Source organism: Theobroma cacao, chromosome 5 (genome assembly GCF_053813885.1).
Source record: "Theobroma cacao isolate CCN51 chromosome 5, ASM5381388v1, whole genome shotgun sequence".
Lineage (NCBI taxonomy): Eukaryota > Viridiplantae > Streptophyta > Magnoliopsida > Malvales > Malvaceae > Theobroma > Theobroma cacao.
The window spans coordinates 9,104,399-9,123,826 of record NC_142643.1 but is presented as its reverse complement, the minus strand read 5'-3'; the positions used below and the strand labels follow the sequence as shown (position 1 = coordinate 9,123,826).

At 35.1% G+C, this 19,428-nt stretch overlaps 4 protein-coding genes across 6 annotated transcripts; 3 read left to right on the top strand and 1 right to left on the bottom strand.

Annotated features, from left to right (window-relative positions):
- The first annotated feature begins 578 nt into the window (after positions 1–578).
- On the top strand, positions 579–10,600 carry LOC18598398 (ARM repeat superfamily protein). 3 transcript variants are annotated; one of them, XM_007027903.3, is made up of 21 exons: positions 579–704; positions 796–856; positions 977–1,049; positions 1,228–1,350; positions 1,584–1,753; positions 2,362–2,511; positions 2,925–3,059; positions 3,244–3,304; positions 3,825–4,123; positions 4,708–4,839; positions 5,570–5,689; positions 5,856–5,942; positions 6,082–6,204; positions 6,375–6,492; positions 6,583–6,708; positions 7,169–7,303; positions 7,659–7,810; positions 7,987–8,127; positions 8,424–8,750; positions 9,430–9,548; positions 10,109–10,600. In XM_007027903.3, exons 2-20 carry the CDS (start codon positions 800–802, stop codon positions 9,523–9,525), a joined length of 2,625 nt encoding a protein of 874 aa, XP_007027965.3. In that variant the 5' UTR covers positions 579–704; positions 796–799; the 3' UTR covers positions 9,526–9,548; positions 10,109–10,600. The 3 variants fall into 3 exon arrangements, with proteins under 3 accessions (XP_007027965.3, XP_007027964.3, XP_088662206.1); XM_007027902.3 differs by having other exon boundaries at positions 10,078–10,600; XM_088806080.1 differs by having other exon boundaries at positions 789–856.
- Positions 10,601–11,080: 480 nt separating this feature from the next.
- On the top strand, positions 11,081–14,091 carry CTF7 (protein). The gene is made up of 6 exons (XM_007027900.3): positions 11,081–11,318; positions 11,425–11,689; positions 12,000–12,095; positions 12,215–12,283; positions 12,595–12,932; positions 13,733–14,091. Exons 1-6 carry the CDS (start codon positions 11,155–11,157, stop codon positions 13,872–13,874), a joined length of 1,074 nt encoding a protein of 357 aa, XP_007027962.3. The 5' UTR covers positions 11,081–11,154; the 3' UTR covers positions 13,875–14,091.
- Positions 14,092–15,569: 1,478 nt separating this feature from the next.
- Positions 15,570–18,345, bottom strand: NUDX27 (nudix hydrolase homolog 27). The gene is made up of 6 exons (XM_007027899.3): positions 18,011–18,345; positions 17,873–17,923; positions 16,991–17,083; positions 16,768–16,862; positions 16,057–16,171; positions 15,570–15,946 (listed from the first exon to the last, which is right to left on the bottom strand). Exons 1-6 carry the CDS (start codon positions 18,338–18,340, stop codon positions 15,821–15,823), a joined length of 810 nt encoding a protein of 269 aa, XP_007027961.3. The 5' UTR covers positions 18,341–18,345; the 3' UTR covers positions 15,570–15,820.
- Positions 18,346–18,476: 131 nt separating this feature from the next.
- Positions 18,477–19,394, top strand: LOC148762415 (uncharacterized). Its single transcript, XM_088806731.1, has one exon. The coding sequence runs from the start codon at positions 18,563–18,565 to the stop codon at positions 19,235–19,237; it is 675 nt and encodes a 224-aa protein (XP_088662857.1). The 5' UTR covers positions 18,477–18,562; the 3' UTR covers positions 19,238–19,394.
- Positions 19,395–19,428: the final 34 nt, after the last annotated feature.

Here is a 19,428-nt window from a genome sequence, read left to right as displayed (position 1 = left end):
ATGAAAATAACATTTAACAAATAGTACAAATTTATTTTAATTCATATTGAATTGCTTGAGTTAAGTCTTCATTAATTTTGTTTCATCTATTATTGGAGTTATTCATTTTTTAACTTAATTTGACAATAACTTAATTGTCATTTGATTTACGCTTTGGTTGGTTACGCGTCAAGAGGTTGTCTTCAACTGTTGGACTAAGTTACCGTTACATCCATGGTGTGAGATAATTGTTTTGCCTCCTAGAATAGAAATGTGGGTAGGGTATGCTTGTGGGGATTCGAAATGAGTCGCAACATTTTGAAAACCAAGCCAAGATCATCCAACCCTAAAATAAACTTAAAATATTAATTAAAAATTAGGATTTTACAGTTAATATGTTTTTTTAAAAAGTAAAATTAAATATAAAATAAAATATATTATTTATTTAAATAAATAAAAAGATTACCTGGTTTGGGCTGGGCCTTTCAAAACCTGGTCTAGGGGATCTCTAAAACGCAAAGGTCCTACTCAGATCCAAGCCCGCAAACATTGTTTAAATTGCCACGTCCAAAAACCGAAAACCCTTTCAAGGGAGGGCCCAAGGCTCCGACCCGACTCCACTCTCTAAACCCTTGCACTCGCTGGCAAGTAGGAACCAGGGTTTTTATTTTGCAGAGAAAACTTTATTCCATTATTTTTCTCGGAAGCCAAACAGTTATATTCAGGTATAAAAACCGAATTGAGTGAAATAAATGAACAACATTTTTTTTGTTGCTCTTATTCGTTTTAGAATTCTAATAGTTGTTTAGTGTGTAGTACAATGGTGCGTTCCAAGGCTCCTTCAAAGAAGCAGCAAAAGAAAGGCATAGATTTCAAAGTAATTTCCATTATTATTACACTTTTTTCCTTATTTTTGGTTCTAAAATTTGAAATTTTATCGTTTAATTGATTACTGTTCTTTTTTCTTTTACACTTTTTTTTTTGAATTTATCCGCAGAAAATAAAGAGAAAGCTTGGACGGAAGTTGCCTCCACCGACGAATGCGACAAACACTGAAATTAAATCCAAGGGTGAGAAGTGGAAAGTTAATTTGTATATTAAATTTTGCTTTAGAATTAGAATGCATGAATTTAGATAATTCTTTTGCCATAAAAATTCTTGATTGCTCTCTCGAAAAAGTGCTCTTGTAACTTTATTAGAAGTAAACTTATTCATCGGAATTCGCTTTCGTGTGTATTGCGAGAGCAGCAATTGTACTTCCTGAGCAGAGTGTGGCAACAAACAAGGAAGGCTTAGCTGTGAGCAAGAAAGGATTGACTTTGAAAGAACTTCTTCAGCAAACATCTCATCACAATGCCAAAGTTCGAAGAGGTTACCTTTTTTTTTTTTCTTGTTATTATAGAATTTATATGATTTTAAAGAATTATAACCTTCTATTGCCCAAGTACATTATTTGTGTTTTTTAATTTGTAATTTAGGGATAGACAACTGTCCTTTTCTTTTTTCCTTTTCAAATGAGCTGTTTATTGATACTATTTTTTGGAGTCAGTGTTTGTATCAAGTGCCATAAATTGATCTTGATATAAGTTTTTTTCGCTTTGAAGATGCACTAATGGGCATTAAGGATTTAGTCCTTAAGCATCCAGCAGAGTTGAGGTTGCATAGATATGCGGTTATAGAGAAACTGCGGGAGCGCATAAGTGATGATGATAAAGTAGTTAGAGAAGCATTATATCAACTGTTTAAGTCTGAAATTTTCCCTGGCTGTGCTGAGGTGATTTTTCTTTCCCTTTTTGTTTATTTACTCTAACTTAGAGCTGGTGGCTACTTTCAAAGATTAAGTTTGCCACAATAACTTTCTGTATTGCTACCTCATTACATTGGGTAGAGACTTGAGTTTTGCTGAGATTTTTATGCTTTACCTTTTAGTGTCATCTATTAGCTATTCTGACAGCATACATATTTGCACAGACAAGCAGGAGAAATGCCAAGTGGGTCTATTATATTTTGTTTGTCTATAAGTTCAGTAATTTTTGATGTGTTGAAGTGGTGCTTAAGATGTGAAATTACTCTCATAGTTCAAATGCAGCTCAGGGTATAGTGCTGCTTAGGTGAAGGAATCAGTATCATTTGTAGGTGTGTTTACAACAGAGTACTGTTCTTAGGAACAAGAATTGATTTCATATATATTTTACAGGAAAGAATAATGCTTTAGAGTTTCTTTCTGGTTATTCATCTTTTCTGCATGTGCCACGTCATTTGTTGTCCTTAATTTCAGATATTGTTGTGCTTAATTTCTGCCATTTACTATTTTATTAGTTTTTTTATTGTGATTGCTCTTATCCATTAACTGACAAGAGGGTTTTGGCTTTTCTTATTCAGGATAATCAAGGGCTTTTCATCTCCTTGGTGATGACTTATATTTTCAATGCAATGACAAATTTATCAATAGACATTCGCTTGATGGCTTTCAGATTTTTTGATCTTGTTGTGCAGTACCATCCTCCATGCTTTTCCTTATATGCTGAAAAGGTACATGAATTCAGTCATGTTAGTAATTATTGCAATTTTATATTTTATTACTGAAGTTTTATTGGCATTGTTAAAATAAGAAACTTGTTCAAGAATTCATTCATAGTACAAAAAGAAACTTGCTTTAATATCATCTATAGAGGTTGAAGCTTTTTTGGTTTTCTTTTTAAAAGGGTTTTATTTGATTTTGCAAGATAAAATTAGCAATCAGATGGATCTTTACAGTCAGACACTCATTGCCCTTATTCTATGTGGTTGTATTTGTATGTGGTTTTATTTTCTGTTACATCTTTTCTTTGAAAATTTTTGTTTGAAGGTGGTGGTACTCTCAAATTAATTTAAGTAACTGCTTCTTATTGTTATCACCTTTTTTTTTAGTTTGTTTATTTCTTTATTAGTTGTTTTATGAGCAGATTCTTCAGAGTTATGAAGATATTTTAAGGAAGAACCAGTTTTATTTAGAAGACAAGGGAAAGCTCAAAAGTACTCTTTCTGGGTTAGTCCGCTGCTTGTCATTATTGCCAAGTAAAAAGCCAGGATGTCAAAAGGTGTGTTCCTAGTGTCAATCGTGTGAATTTTATTGGCTATTGATTTTTAGAAGAAAAATACAAGGTTATTAATCTTCATCTATATGTTACTATTTATAATACTTATGTTCTTTGACTTAAACATTTTTCCTCATAGGAACCTCCAACTTCTAATGTCTTTATTTATTTCCATTAAATTTCTTAGAATATTTTAGGAGAGAGGAAAATTCATGCTTTTGAGCCTGATCTGCCTACGGAAAATACTGGTATGTGAAAGCTTAATTCTCCTTGTCCTGTGATTTTGTTACATTATGTTTCTTCATCATGTTAGCATTCTTATCCTCATAGTGGCGATATTTTAGTCACCATTTTTGTGAAAGTGCCTAGTATTGTTTCTGATGTATTATGCCTTGTGTGAGTTTTTCTCACAAAATCTTTAGTCATTAGTCATGTTTTTTTTTCACATCATTTTCTGTTTGTTTTTCTCAAAGTATTCAAATTCTGTGTTTGCATCAATCTCTCAGTCATGGAGAAAGTGACTTCCATATATGACAATCATCATTGAATATCATCGTTTCTACATTTATAGTAATAAAAAGTGATTTAAACTACAAAATTTCTTAACTCTCACCCCCCCCTTCTCACCCTCCTCTTTCCTTGCTCACTACTCCATTCCAGAATTTCTCGACTTTTTTTTTTCTCTTTTTTCAGTTTTCTCATTTGGCAGGTCCAAAACTATCATGGTATGCTCTGGTTGTTTTAACATCTATGTTTTTGTTTCTGTAGGGTTCTCCGTCATCATAAAGAAATTAAAGGAGCTTGTTCTGGTTTTAATCAACTGTTTCCAAGATTTTATTCCATTGCTAAATTCTATGCCGCAATTGGATGCACAATCATTTGATTGTATTTTATCTATACTTCAAAGCATAGATATTGCAGTAAGGTTTTTTATTTATGGTAACCATGAGGAATCACCAGAAGCAAACCCTCTCCAAGTAACATGGGATCAAACTCTCTTGTCTGGCTTGTCAAAGAAGTTACTGGGGGTGTTTCCCCTCTATCCAAAGCATCACCTTTCTGTAAAGGTATTTCATTACAATAACTTTTGAAATCTCCATTTTGGCTTTCTAAGTGACATTTCTTATCTTTTGTTTGTAAACAATGTCCTCTTCTGATTTCTCACCATTCACTTGCTTCTGGTTCTGTAAAAACACAAAGTCAACCTGTTTCATAGTCTAGCAATAATAAAACAAAATGAAGGAAAGTTCGAGTTGCTGTTGGATGCTGAGCTATCTTGCATTCTATCTATTTCTGATGCTTCAGTTGTTGCTATCTTGCATTCTCTTTTATATCAAAATATACTTTATACTAAAAATTTGAGGGCTTGATATAAGTGCTTAGAAATTGAAACCTTCTTCCGGTGGCAGTCTTTTGCTTCTCTTGCTTCAAACACCATTTATTGTTATGTTGATACCCAAAGCACTTTGGAAAAGAATTGCCACTGTAGAAAAACATAAATCATTTAAGTATCCTGCACCCCCCCCTCCCTTCCTTTCGCTTGTGTGTGTGTGTGTGTGTGTGTCGGTGACCTCTTTTTCCTAGCCATTAGATGATTTTCTGTATTAACTGTTCTCTATTAATGATTGATCCTTTTATATTTTCATTTTAGGAGGATGATAGGTATTTTAGCTTGAATATTGTGATAACGGAGATATTTTTGCACCTCCGTGAATGGATCTGCCCTTCTGCAAATGTGTTTGCGAAATTTCTGGAGTTCATGGAAAATGCACTGCTTGGCAAGGTCTGCTTCTTGTAACCATCTTGCACTTCTTTATCTGTTTTCTTTCAGAACTTGCTCATTGAGGTAAAAACTAACAGCTATCAGTTTGAAATTTATCTCATGTAAAAGATTCAAAAAGTTATGTTTTGTACCCATTGTAGTTTGTTATTGGAAAATTAGTGGACAATGAAGTTTGGCCAGAGGGGGTGCCTGCATGTGAGACCGCATTATAGTGATGATGGTTATGTGCATTACATTGAAACTTGGCTGACAGTCATTACAATTCCTTGAAGATGAGTGTTTGCCTGTGCATGATCTTTCAAATTTCAGCAATTTAAAGGGTTTGATTGTAGATTATAGTAGTGAATAGATCTTTGAAAGTTAAGAATGGGTGAAAATTTGAACACGGTTTAACATGGCTGAACTTGATGAAGATTTAGTGCAAAAAGTATTATGTAAAAGTTGCTCTTCTTCTACTTCTTTTCTTTTTTGTCTTTTTTTTTTTGTTTATTCTTTTTGTGGTTTGCTTGATGAATCAATTGTCTACCACTAAGTAATTTTCTCTGCTTATGAGCTTTGCATTTTCTATTGCATTAGAGAATTTCAAAATTTTTTGTACTCTTAATAAAACTTCGCTGGATTAGTTTTTAAGTTTTCTAAAGTATTTTGATGCTTTTCAACTATAAGACTTGTTTTATGTTATTGAGTGCTGACCATTTGGAATTGGTTTCTCATAACTTGCATTTTGCAGACTTGTAGTAGCACAAGGTCTGGTAAAGCAACATGGGAAAAGCATGTACCTTCGTTGCTTCCTTTCATTCCAAAACTTGTCTCAGAAGTGACAACTGATTGGCAGTCACACCTTCTTGAGGTTGAGTTTTATTTTGAAAGAGCATCATTTAAGCAAACTATATTCATAGGTTTTTCTTGTGTTTTCTTGACTTGGGTTTTCTTGCTTTTTGGCAGCGATGTGCTTGTAGATTTTTGTTTCAGAAGTCTTGAGAAATGCTAATTAACTGATTAAAACTTTATTGCAGGCATTTACAAAGACATTCAGGGATTGCAATCCGGAGTCTTCACTTAAATTGGCTTGTCTGTCCATGATTGAAGAAATGCTAATTCCTGTAAGCTCAATTAGATACAATTTGTCTCTCTAAGAAGGGATCATATTCAGATGCATGTGCACATACAACCTTTTCTCTCTTTGGCTGCCCTCACTTACACCGCCAGAAAATTAAATTCAATACTCTTGTTTGAATACAGAGAGGAGATATGCACTACACGGAAGCAAGTGATCCTGTGGCATTAGACTATCAGACTATTTGGATAAGAGAGCTGCCCTTGTTGCTAATCCTTCTTGGTGATAAATGGCCATCCTCTTCCCAGGTATTAATCTGTGTTTTACCTTATGAGGTTCACCAGCATGATTAGGCTTTGGACAGAATTATTGTAAGTTGAAAACGTTAGAGCATCTTGTAGAGTTATAATTATCTTCCCAATGATCCACTTTGTTGTTAGTCTTCAAAATAACAGTAACTATTTCCCTTGCAACTCAGGTGGTGTTGCACCTTCTACTTCGCTTGGGACAATTTGCATGTTGGAACTCTTCCCTCATTTGGGAATATGAAAATACTCAATTTGCACTCTGTGAGTTTTACAGCACATGTCGAGAAGGTATAGGTTAATTCATAAAGAAACTTTAGTTGATGAAACAAACCTACAAACTCTAGATTTGATTTGTCAATTTATTTCCTTTTGTTGCAGGAAACATATACTATGGTCCTTTCATGAGACTTCCTAGGGATTCTCAAGAGCTGTCTATCTGTTGCCTTTATTATTTCTCCAACTTTAGTACACTTTTGCTGAAAGCAATAACTTCCTGCTGCCTGTGTAAGTGCTACTTACTATTTGCTGGTTTTAGAAAAAACCCTTGACCTTAGGTTCTTTTATATTAAAATTTTATTTTTGTGATGCCAAAACCTTTAAATAAATGAATCTTGAGAAACCAATATGAAAAAAAAGAAGGGTTAGAAGTGTTCAAAAAAAAAAGGGGAATAGAGTTTCAGACATCCCAAAAAGGAAAGTTGGACATGTAATTTAGGAAGGAGGCAGTATTATCTTCCTTTACTGAAAGAGAGATGGACTAAATTTCCCAAATTCATCCCTATCAAAGAAGTGAAGTGTGTATTTGGACATATCTGGTGCTCGGTGTTAATAGCTCTAGTTCCCTTTAGTAGAAGATCTTAACTTAAGTTTGGTGAAGATGTTTAAAATAGAAAAGAAGTTACATGTCATCTGATTGTTATAAAACATGTCATTCTTTAATATCTGCCTCCTCTGTATATTGCAGGTCCTGAGTTGGAGCCCTATGTATTGTTCCGCATTATAGAGGTTGTGCATGCTGCCTATAAAGCTGGACACATCCAATTTGCTGACCACATCAGCTTCTTCATTACTTTACTATCTCGTTTCAAAGTTTACCCTGGTATTAGAGAATTTCATTCACCTGTCATGTTTTGTTGATTATAACTTGCAGTAGTTGGTACATTCCTCTTGGTTTTAGCATTTCTAAATATTTTGAGTATTAGCATGCTCCATGATGTGATGATTTGTAATGTTTTGACTTTAATAATTACAGAGAGGTTGGCTTATTCTATTCTTTTGGTTGCGCCTAATCCTTCCCTTACTGTGGTTGGGGAAGAAGCTGCTTCATTTATAGTGTTTATATGCGAACAAATGACTACTACTTTGATGTTCTCTTTTGGCACTTCAACTTTTTACTTGTGTTTGTACTCGATGATTAATTATAATCTATCTCAATGTGGATTTGCTATTTGCAGAAAACATATGCCCTGTTAAAGAGAGTGATGTGCAGATTTCAAATTGTGGAACTTTTAAGTCTCTCACCTGCATGGTTTGCTCATGCCTTTCACAGATGGGTGATAGTTCTGTTGTTTTCCGGATACTGGAGAAAGCAATACTTGACCTGATAGTGAGTGACTGAACGGCTTGCATCTTCCTTTCTAGCATTGTTTCATTGCACCAATAGCCTAGGCTGTGTAAAAGATTTGAGACTTTGTTGGATAAGTTATTTTTGTTTAGTTTGGTCCCTTTCCCCTGAATTATTTGCAAGCTACAATGCTTGAGGTGGTATTACATTTTTTGCAGTCATTGAAGCCACAGCTTGACAATGCATGTGCAATGTTGAGAGTGCTCATCATGCTGGACTCTAAACCCACTAGACTTTCTGAACAGAGTATAATTGCTCTAAGCAATTTCCTTCCTGGATATCTAATGGATGTTGTACACGTAAGTTATTAGAATTTGCCCTTGACATTATTATTATAAATGTTTCCATGTGTTTCATATTAGTTCCTGTTATCTTTCTCATTTCTAGTAGTGTCGCTGGTGGTCATCTATTGGCTCCCTTTATAATTGTATAAACTATGGTATAAATTGTTCTTACTTCTTAGTGCATGTGTATAGGTTTCAAATATGCTACGACCAGAAAAACCAACAGATGAAACTTGCTGTGCATCTGTTGCTTCTACAGCACAACATTTTTGTCTTTATTCTTATTGCCAAATATCCTTTGTTTTGTGCAGTGTATTCCAGAAGTTGATGGCAATGAAGTGGCAGTCTCTAATCATGTTCAGACATGCCGTTATTACCTTCTACCATGCTTTTTCTTGTTTGATAGGAGTAACCAGCTTGTGAAGCTTTTCTTGAATGTGATGGGCTCATCCTTAACCGACAGTAGTTTGTCGCTTGAATCTCATAATTCTACCCAATATGTCACTGACAGTTTAAGTCGGATGAATATAACTGTTTCCCTTCTTCTATTAATTTATAAGGATGTTAAAGTTCAGAAAATTATGTCTCTATTTAGAACAGAGATTGGCTCTATTATGCAAAGCATAGCTTCTTTACAGGTATGGTTTTGCAGTGTGAATTTTTCTTCTATGAAGAGTCCTTATCTTTGTAAGCAAAACCAAAAATATGTATGACTTTTTTTGTGTGTTGAACATGACTTAAATTCACATGGATCCTAGGACCTAGATTCCTTTAAATATTTATGCCTTCTAATTGTCTATTACTTATCCTTGTGCTTTGTAACTTCCATTGTGATGTGCCAATCTGATTGTTCAAGCTGTCCATACATGCATATGATTTCTGCCAAAATCACATTTTAGTTTAGGAAGCTTTTGGTTTGCATTATTTGGTCTGGCATGCACATCTAATTTTGTGGCCTTGCAAAATGTGTTAAATGGTGAAAGAAACTTTTGCTTTGGGCAATAGGCCCCCTCTTCTTTCCTTGATTTGGCAATGTAGCTAAGACCTGCCAATTTCTTTTTCCTGCTGGGTGTGATCCTAAACAGGATTGGATCTTGTCTGGTTATATGATTTTAAATTTATGAACACATTCCTTTACTTATTCTTTGGACATTCTTTGAACACATTTGCTTACACATGCTTTTACTTATTTAAAATTTAGGAACACATTCTTTTGTTACTGTTCATACAGCAAATTAGCTTGCGTTATATACCTCCATGATCTTCAGTTGTGATTAATTTGTATGTTCTTGGTCTCTTTTTCTATTGTTCCTGCAGTCTTCAGAAGTCAACATGACCATTGAAGAAAGGCACAAATTTCAGTGTTCATTTGAACGGTTAAAGATTGTCGCCAGTTCATCACCAGTGGGTTGATGATCCAGTGAACTTTGTGCATGGTGAGTTTCTTAGTGTTTTATTTTTTTTTCTTTTTGTGGGTACAAAAGTGAGTTTCATATTGAAGAATCTTTGATTTCAACATGCTGTAGGTCATTATACTTGTCATTGTTGCAAAAGTTAGCTGAGTAACCCATTCTATATCCATTTTTAATTGAATGGTTCCGTCCATGTTTGTCTAGCTACACAAGGGGAAATTTACATATGATGGGAGGCTTGAACAAGAGTATTGAGAGTGGCTAAGATTACTGCTATATGTTACTGTGAAGTTTATATAGATGATGCTTCCATCAGCCTCTCCGGTGCATGATACTCACCGTTTGGGTGTTTCTTTATTTCTTCATTCACGCATTTTACCCCATGTCAAGGTCCCTTTGAACCAGTGCTTTATGAAGCATGAAGATTGTTTGTCCACTTGTGTCTATGTATAAAGAAACTTCATTTTTGCTCCTATTTTTTAAGTTAATCAGTAGAAGGCATTAGGCATTAGGCATAAATCTTACATCTTTCACACGATCTTTTTCTTTGCAGCAAAAATACATTATCCGCTTTGAGGATGCAGGGGATCTGGAGTAATGACGACTCAAAATGAGCAACGGCATACTTTGAAGCTGTTGACAATGGGGGTTGTTAATGGCAATGAATCAAGTCAAAATTTTTGAGGGGATATCTAACAATGCTGGCATGATAAAAGCAGCAGGCAGCAAGTGGTGCAACTTGATGGCATGAATATCGGCAATTGCGGGAGATCAGCTTGTTCCCTTTCTCTAATTTTGGCCACGGGTGTTTGCTGTATGAGAGGGAACAGGAAGGAAGGAAGTTGTGTGTGTGAGATGAAGTTTTTGTAGAAATGGAACTGATCCATGGTTCAATGAGGAGAGAGAAGGCAGGTTATTTGTGTGTGTGGTTTTTAAGGTTTTGCTATTATAATTTCCAGTTAGATAGATTGTTCTTGTATTCTCAGTTTTGGGTGTGGAAAATGAATAATGCCAACTACATTGATGTATATGTGTCGCTGAAATATATGGAAAATACAAAGCAAGCAATTAATTTAGGGTTTGTTCCGAACGTAAGTTAGGAGGCATGTTCCTTGTTTTTATTATTTGCGTGGGGAAGAGCAGAAGTTTGATTTGTGTTTTTCGGTCTTTATTGAAAGAGTGGGACAGGACAGGACAGGACAGGATGTCTGATTCATTTTTGTTATAATAATTTATAAAAATTGATCTTTTTAAAATTAGTTCTTAAAATTTAATTTTTCGTTATTGATATTGATATTATGATATTCGACTGTGACCTTAATTTTTATCACCAAACCAAACTTGTATTGGTTTGCAGGTCAATTTTTGGAGTTCGGACTGCATTGCAAAAAATGGAATCTCAGAAGCAAAAACGCAGCGTCTCACTCGAAAAATAAGGAAAGGCCGGGCCTCTGTGAACGTACGTAAACAAATTGTTGGGCCAAGATAAAAGGGCCTACGTTTATAAGCGGGAACTCTTTTATCAATTTTGAATTTTCTTTTTAAATCTTTGGCGCCGGAACATCAAAAGCTCCCTCATACAAAAAATCTCCAAAATCAATCACCCACCGAAACAAAAAACAACTGTAAGATGCAATCCAAAATAAATTCATTCTTCAAGCGCTCTTCTTCTTCTTCTTCAATCAAGTCCCAAAAGTCGTCTCCAGTTTTCAGCAACGATGAGTTTGCCATCTGGGAAAACAGTCAACACACCATTGTTAACACCTATACGCGTAGACCACCAAAAATTCATGGGTATGTTTTTTTAATAATAACAATAATAATGAAAAAAAAGTTATGGGTTTTTCTGGGTTTAGGATTTTTTTTTAAAAAAATTCTTTATTTTGGGGTTTGTGTAAAGGAATGACGCCAAAAAGGAATCCAGCAACGAGAGACTCGAGAAACCCATTTCAGAGAATGAGTTTTCTAGTAAAGATTGTGGTTCCAATGGGAGAAATCTTAATAAGAAAAGAAGTTATGCACAGTTTCATTTGGAGTTAGGTCAATCTGATTTTCTTCTCCATGCTTGTTCAACTTGCCGGGTTAAGTATTCTCCCGGAGATGAAGAGGATGAAAAGAGCCATTCAATTTTGCACAAGAATTTCACCCGTGGAATTCAATTCAAGGTGCATTTAATTCTTGCTTTTCGCTATTTACACAATTCGATAAGCAAAACGTGTGTTTTTATCCACAAGCATATAGTATGTCTGAAGAATTAAAAATTGCAAATTTTTACTAGTATTTTTGGATGAAAACAAATGCACGATTTTTCCTTTATACAGGATAACTATATCGAATCATTGGTTTATCTTAATGATTTGTTCATTTTTAATTACTATGATTTACTTTTGCTTTATACCAACTGTTTAAGAAGCATAAGTAAATAGCAAAAGTAACAATCGAATGGAGTCTTCAATTGCTAGCTTAATTTTGCAGGGATGGCGAAATGAGAGGGTTGTTTGTATGCCTAAAGTTGAAGGAGGTCGTATCGTTTTGGTTTTGGATTCTGATCCTGTAGCTCAGAGGAAGAAGGTTAAGATTTTGGGTTTTTGAGATTATGGTTACATGGTTTAGATTTTATAATTTGTTGTAACTTAATTATGCATTTGATGATTGTGGGGTTCTTCATTGGGAAACTGTTGTATTAGCAGGTGCAAGAGGTTGTGAAGATGATGGAAATTGAGCTTGGTGGGGAATGGATTTTTCACAAGCTTTGTAAGGTGACCTGATTCCGTTTTACATATTGGTAATTTGGCATATTATGCATAATTTAGGAAATCCATTTCAGTTATCCCCATTTTTGTTGGCAAATAATACTTCATTTTCCCCAAGTTTCAGCATATACCTTTAATACCCTTTGCTTTTCTCACTTTGTTGGTCACATTTGACCCAATTTCTATGTCACTGTATCTAAAATCCAGAACAGTTGCAGAGTTGAACAATCCTTTAACTCCAATGGTTGCAGAGTTAAACAATCAATGGTTGGATTGAGATGTTAACTAGATTTTTTCTTTAACTCTACTGTTTGCAGGTATACCTGTTTGTCTTCTCCCAACGAATTGCTGGATGTCTAGTTGCAGAACCAATAAAGGAAGCATCCAAAGTCCTCTCATGCTCAGTTGGCGAAAGACATGATGGTGCCCCAGCAAAGCAAACAATGTCAAAATCAAGCAAACTTCAGTTTGGGGAAATTGTTTTTCAGAGAGAAGTCGATAAAAGAGGTCCTTCTGAGGCGTTGATTGGAAACCACACTGGAGCAATTTTCTGTGAAAAGGAAGCAGTACCTGCTGCTTGTGGCATTAGAGCAATCTGGGTCACACCCTCCAACAGGAGAAAAGGCATTGCCACTCAATTATTGGAAGCAGTGAGGTAAATCCTTGTACTTTGTAGTTAATGCCAACTGTTCTTTCTATACTGGCTTGGGTTGTTGCGATGTCTGATTGTCTCATACGTAGTAATCTGACTCATTGTGGGATGCCTTCATGGAGTTATACTATTTTTATCTTGCTTCTTAGAACAAACTAATTAAGAAGGTTATACTTTATATCATGAAGTGTAGCCTAAGTATTAATCAATTAGATACTTTGATCATTTTATCTTAATAGTTACAAAGTTTAAAATCAAGAACATCAACTTAGTCAGCGGTTAAAATAGAGTAAACCTTTGCACTAATGGAGTATGCATACTGGTGCTCTATTTTAGACTGATCTCAATCTTTATATTAGCTGTTGTGCGCATGTATGCTGCTCATAGGCTACAAGTAAGTAGCCTTCTGTCATATACCTTGCTCTGCCTTTTCTCTAAAGAGCATATACCATTCTGTTATGATTGATATTATGGTTTGTCATTTGATTTTTACTTCTGATTGATCTTGCAACTTCAACTATACATGGTTTCTATGGATAAGATCATATCAGCAGATTCTCAAAAGACTAGAAGCTGAAATTCGTACTTGATCTGTCACTAGAAAAAAAAAAGGTTTAAAAATAGCAGTTGCAAAGCAACAGTCTGCCCATTTAGAGCCATTCTCATTCCCCACAGGGACAACTTTACGTATGCCTTTGCAAAGTTCCCCATTACATGAAAACTTTGGTGATTGAATTGATAGAGTGATGTGGTGTTTTTTTGTTCCATTCAATTTGTATTGACTGTGCAGTTTCTAAATGCAGGAAAAGTTTCTGTATGGGCTTTGTTATTGAAAAATCTCAGTTGGCATTTTCTCAACCAAGTTCAGAGGGACAGGCATTGGCATCCAACTATATAGGCACAGGATCTTTCTTGGTTTATAAAACTGGCAATTTGTGCTCCTAGATAATTATCCCTTCACCTCTGCATTCAATGCCCAAATTCATTGTTTTATTTGTTGGAAAGATGTGGCATGTCTTTCAATTCAAAAACATTTCTACACAGTTTATAACCTACCATACCAATAATATTCCATCCTGAGTGTATCATTTATTTTCCTTCATATACTTCTTGTTCGGCTGAGGTCTTTTTGAATTAGATATCATTTGTTTTTTTGGATAAATTAGGTGGCAGTTTTATAACTTGTGCCTATGAATAATTGATTTTTGAGAATTGCAAGGGAAGTATAAATAGAAGGCCATTCAAGAACAATGGGCGTAGTAAAAGGGATATGAAGAAATAATAAAGGTTGGTACAACTATAGTAAAATTTTTATAAATTAATAGTTTTGGAATCATGAAAATTTATTAATTAATCGAGATATTATTTCATCGATAAATTAATAATTATGAATATATATATTTAAATTAATAAAAAATTAATTTATCAAAGTATTTTTATTTTCTTAAAATATTAAATTTAATACATATATTTTCTATTATGATTATATGAATATTATTTAATTATTGAATTATGAATTATTATTATTCATGACGAATAAATTATTAAGAATGTAACAATGAAGTTGAAGATGATAGTTTTGTATTGGAATTTATCTCATGCATAGATATATTCAAAGAAATAATTGTATTGTATAATTTTTTCTTACAATGGAAGAATATTACATTAGAACTTTTAGTGCATTAAGTAAGGTTAAAAGATGAGGTTTAAGGAGATATCAACTTTAAGAAGAAACAAGTAATATTAGAGTTATCAATTTTAAGAAGAAACAAATAATATCAGAGTAATATTTTATAAAAGTTTTTTAATTAAATCATGCAGATATATAATTTTAATGTATAACAAGATTATTAATTTATATATTATGTGTGACTTATGTGTTTTTCTAAAATATATTATCTTATAAATTTAATGAATTATTAATTTATTATATTGATCCAAGCTTAGATCGGTCAAAAATATTATTTAATTAAGTTATTAATTTATCAAATATTAATTTATTGAAGTTTAATCTTGAGGTTAAGCTGAGCAAAATTAGGTTGAAATTGGAATTGAAATAATTGATCAAATTAGTCAAATTCAATCAATTTGATTTAATTATAATTTGATTAGGAAATTTAGTTATTTTGATTTGTTGGGTTAATTTATATATTAAAAATTTTCAATCAAAATGATCGAGTAAATGGATAATTTAAACTAAAGATTTTAGTTATTGCAGTTTCTTCTGTTTGCCCCTTAAAAGTAATAATCTTAGGGAATTTGGTTTTAATTACTTGTTATTCACAGATAGGCAGTGAACCATGGTTTGGGCTTTGCTTCCCCTCGATCCAAGTAAGGCTACTACTCTCATTTTCCCCTCTTGTTATTAGTGCTAAAGAAATTTTTAACACAAACCCACATTTCCCACTTCATTTTGCATTTACATACACAGATGATTACCTTCTCCCTGCTGGAAAAATCGAAATAATCAACCTAACTAGTTCGGTTTTTGGTTATTTTAATTCTCCCATATACTTCCCTTGGTTCTTTCTTCTCCCAGGGTAGTTCGGTTTTTAAAATTTTCAAACTAAATCAACTGGACCGATCAAATGCTCACCTTTCCCTAAAAGTCTAGTGAGAGGAGAGAAAGGGAGAGAGATGTACCAAGAAAAGGTAAGATACCAACTCAATTCCTATTTCAAGACAATGATCATGAATCTTGAATATCCTCCACAGTCAAAAACATGGTACCTAAAAAGAGAGAGACAGTAACGATTGCCCCGTGAACAAAAAAATCTGGTTTCATTCTATAAGAAACTTTCATTCAATTGCATCAGGTTGATCACAAAAGTTTCCGACATTATTGGCAAAATTATGATGCTTGACCCTGTAAAAAAGTCAACTCCTTTACTTCACTGACCTACTTCTCCCCAATTAGCTTCTTTTACTGTTGACTGCTCTTCATCTGTATCCAATAATAAGTAGGGGCTGAATACTTCCAGAACTTGTTCATACACTGGTTTCTTGAAATCCACAGCCTGCTCAAGTATGGTTTTTGAAGCATTACTCAATGATAAATACCAGATTCCCAATAATATGGGTTTTATAAAAACCATATATAAAGTATCAGGCAACAAGGGCTACTCACAAGCTCCACAACTTGTTCTGGTAACCTCCATGACCACTCTTTAAACTCTGGCTTCTCGGAACCATCACCCAAAAGATTGATCTCTTCTTCATTTCCGGTGAACTTAAAAAGAAACCTGCCTCAGGAGCATCAAAGAAAGTCCAAAATAAAGCATGGATTTTAATCAGATTTCAAAAATTTGAAGGTTACTAAATAAATTCAAAGAAAGATTGGAGTTTGAATAGGATGGCTAACCAACTCTACATTAAAAAATTTACAACAAAAACTGAACTGTGCTTACTGCAAGTTACAAGGGAGCAAGATGGGAGGTTAGTTGCTTCAGTGCTTACCTTTCATGTGTCATATGGATAAGAAAGGTAAATCCTGACTAACAAGCAAAGGCGATCAAGATGTGGAAAAAGCCAGAAGAAAGGTAAACAAGGATAGCACATTGCACCCAAAAGTTAATGAAAAATACACAAGAATGTAATTTGACTTAGAGTTGATTCTAACTATAAGCAGTGCATGACACAAAGCAACTAATTATCTCACAGTTCATAGTAAAAATTAACAAACAATAATCGAAGCCAAAGCATTAGGCAGATGTCAACATGAGCAATCAAACTTTAAGTCAGTTGAATGACACAGCCGTAGTTGATGAAAGTAATACAATGATGTTCAATATATCTGATGCATCAGTCTAGTTGTCTATAGTACAGATGGTATCCTTACCACTTCTGTGCTTGACCTCTATACTTTGTACCCCATCTACGATTAAGCTTACTTTTTACTTTGATTGGGAAATCATAAGTCAGCCAATAAGGTGCCTGTACGTTGAATGTCAGAAATCAGTTCAATAACTTTCAATAACTATGTAACAGAGTAATTGTTTCATCATTTGAGATGTTATATAGTAACAGAGATGTATATCAATGCAAAAAGTCTTGAAACATGCCTCTGCAACAAATTCAGCGGATGTAACACCAGTTTCTTCTCTCAGTTCCCTCATGGCTGCTTTTCTAAGATCTTCGCCATTATTAGCACCACCCTGCACAACACAAACTCACGACAATTAGCATAAGCATGTGACAAAGTCTATCGGATCCAAAGATGGAGAAGCCAATGACACTAAAAAATGGTCATGCTACAGAACTCCAACAGTCCCAGGGTGAAGAGAACAGTACTGATAGTGACATGTAGCATAGCCTACACATGCCTTAAGATAAACTACAATTCTATCTTATTCCATTTTATTTATATTCATCAAAGATTCCAGGTCCACCTAAAATAACTTCAGAAGAAGAAAATTAAGTTTTCACCAATCTTATGACAACTAAGGTCAAAAGTGTGCTTCTGGACGCTTTCATTGAAGTCCCTAAAACCATGCTTAGATACTCCATAGTTGTTTTAAGGGACACTGACACCGGAAGCATTTGCTCTCAGCTCCAAAGAAGAATCCATGAATGATTCCCAAACTATTTGGCACACAGCATTCCTTGTTAGTAACCGACATGACTGTACTGAAACCAATAGATTACTTTCTTGTTTCTCTGCACTAAAGTCTGAGGATTTCAGATTTGTTGACTGGGCAGCTGCCAGTGCCAACAAATATGCAGACCATTACAACACCAGTTCTACCTTACTAAATCTAACATGAAAACGAAAATCAAATTACCACGGTTGAAAAATGCAGGAACTAAGTTCAAATTTAAACTGCAGAACCCAGTTGGGTAATGATGAACAAAAATAAAAAAGAAAGGCAAAAAAAAAAAAATCAACCAATGAAATCCTATCCAACAAGATAAACCCAAAAATTTCTGAAAAAGAAGCCAAATACCTGAGGCATTTGCCAGGTGTTAGGGATATGTATCCTCGACGCCGTAAATATCTAAAAATCCAAATAGAAAAGACTCTCAAAAAGCAAAAACATCAAATTGAAATTAACCATCGAGAAAATTAGAGATAAAGAGGAGACCTTTTTAGAAGGATTGAGAAGACAAATTCCGACATTTTTCCTATACCCGTCGGGAGGACTTTCGACGGACAACGAAGCCGAGCTATTTGTCAATGGTGCTTGCAGCAGATGATAGAACAGTGGCACCCCGGAAAATTTACCCAACTTACAAGGGCAGTTTCGTCTCTCAGTCCTATAAAACACCGAATTTCCCACCAGTTCACACCCTGCCATTTTACTGCGTCGTTTTGACAAGTCTGACCCTGTCCAGTCTCTCCACGCCGAAAACCCAATCCCAAACCCAACTCTCTTTTCCTTGAGCCCCAAGTTTCTCCCTCTCTTTAATATCATACAAAACTCCCCGACACACCTTCCCAGCTTCCCCTTTCTTCCACTTTTTTCTTTTCCAAAATTACCCTCACCGCCTTTCTGAAATTACTGTTTGGTATCCCCGCCCTTAAACCCCCTCTTTTAATATTAAAACCCTTTCTCCTTCTCTTAACACTTTGCTTTCGGTTTCCTTTTCATTTCTTTTCATCTAAATTCATTCTGCTGAAAGCTGACACCATAAACATGGTGGAGGCCGCAGGTCGGGGGGGAGGAGTTCCCTTTCCGGTCGTTTTCTTCGACGGAGAGTGCGAAACCGGTATAGGAAACGTCGTTATTCATCCCGCTATGGATTTCAAGGCTTTCCAGTCGATTCTTAGCCGTATGATCGGAATCTCACCTCATCAATTCTCCGTCTACATCGCCGACGGCAACAACTCGCACAACCGTGTCCCTATCACCGGGAAAGTCAATTTCTCGGCGGTTTCTCGCGGAAAGGACTGTTTCTTCCTCGTCGTATTGAAAAGATCGTGGCGGTCGGGGACAAGAAAGGGAAAGAACGAGGAACCGTCTTTTCCAGCGGCGGCGATGAAGAAGGAACTGCCGACGAACGTTATGTTGTTGAGGCGAGGCGGTGGTGGAGGTAATAATTTGATGGACGCGAGGGTATTTACGGGATTGGATGAATTTGAGAGGAGGGTAAGGGATTTGCAGATGGAGAAAGAGAGGTATTTGGTGAATTTGGGAAGGGTGAATTCGAAATTTGAAAGGGAATCGAAAAGCTCTGTTTGTGAAGAGTGCGAGGATGCTAAGGTTGTGGGAAGAGCTCCTGGGTTTCATTGGTGCGTTTACGACGCTGTTACATTCGGGTTCCGGTCACATGCAGGTCCGATTGCCCGACCCGGAAAAGGTCCCGGTTAATTTTATGTATAGTGGTTGAAAAGTGAAGAAATGAAAGGATTGGATAACAATGTTTTTTCTTTTCTTTGGTGAGCCCCTGGTGAAAGAGGGGTTGAATTGAAAGATGAAGAAATATTTTTAGGCACGTTGGGTGGACTGTTTGGTCATGGTTTGAAAATTGATTGCTTTTAAAAAAAAAAATTGCAGGATGA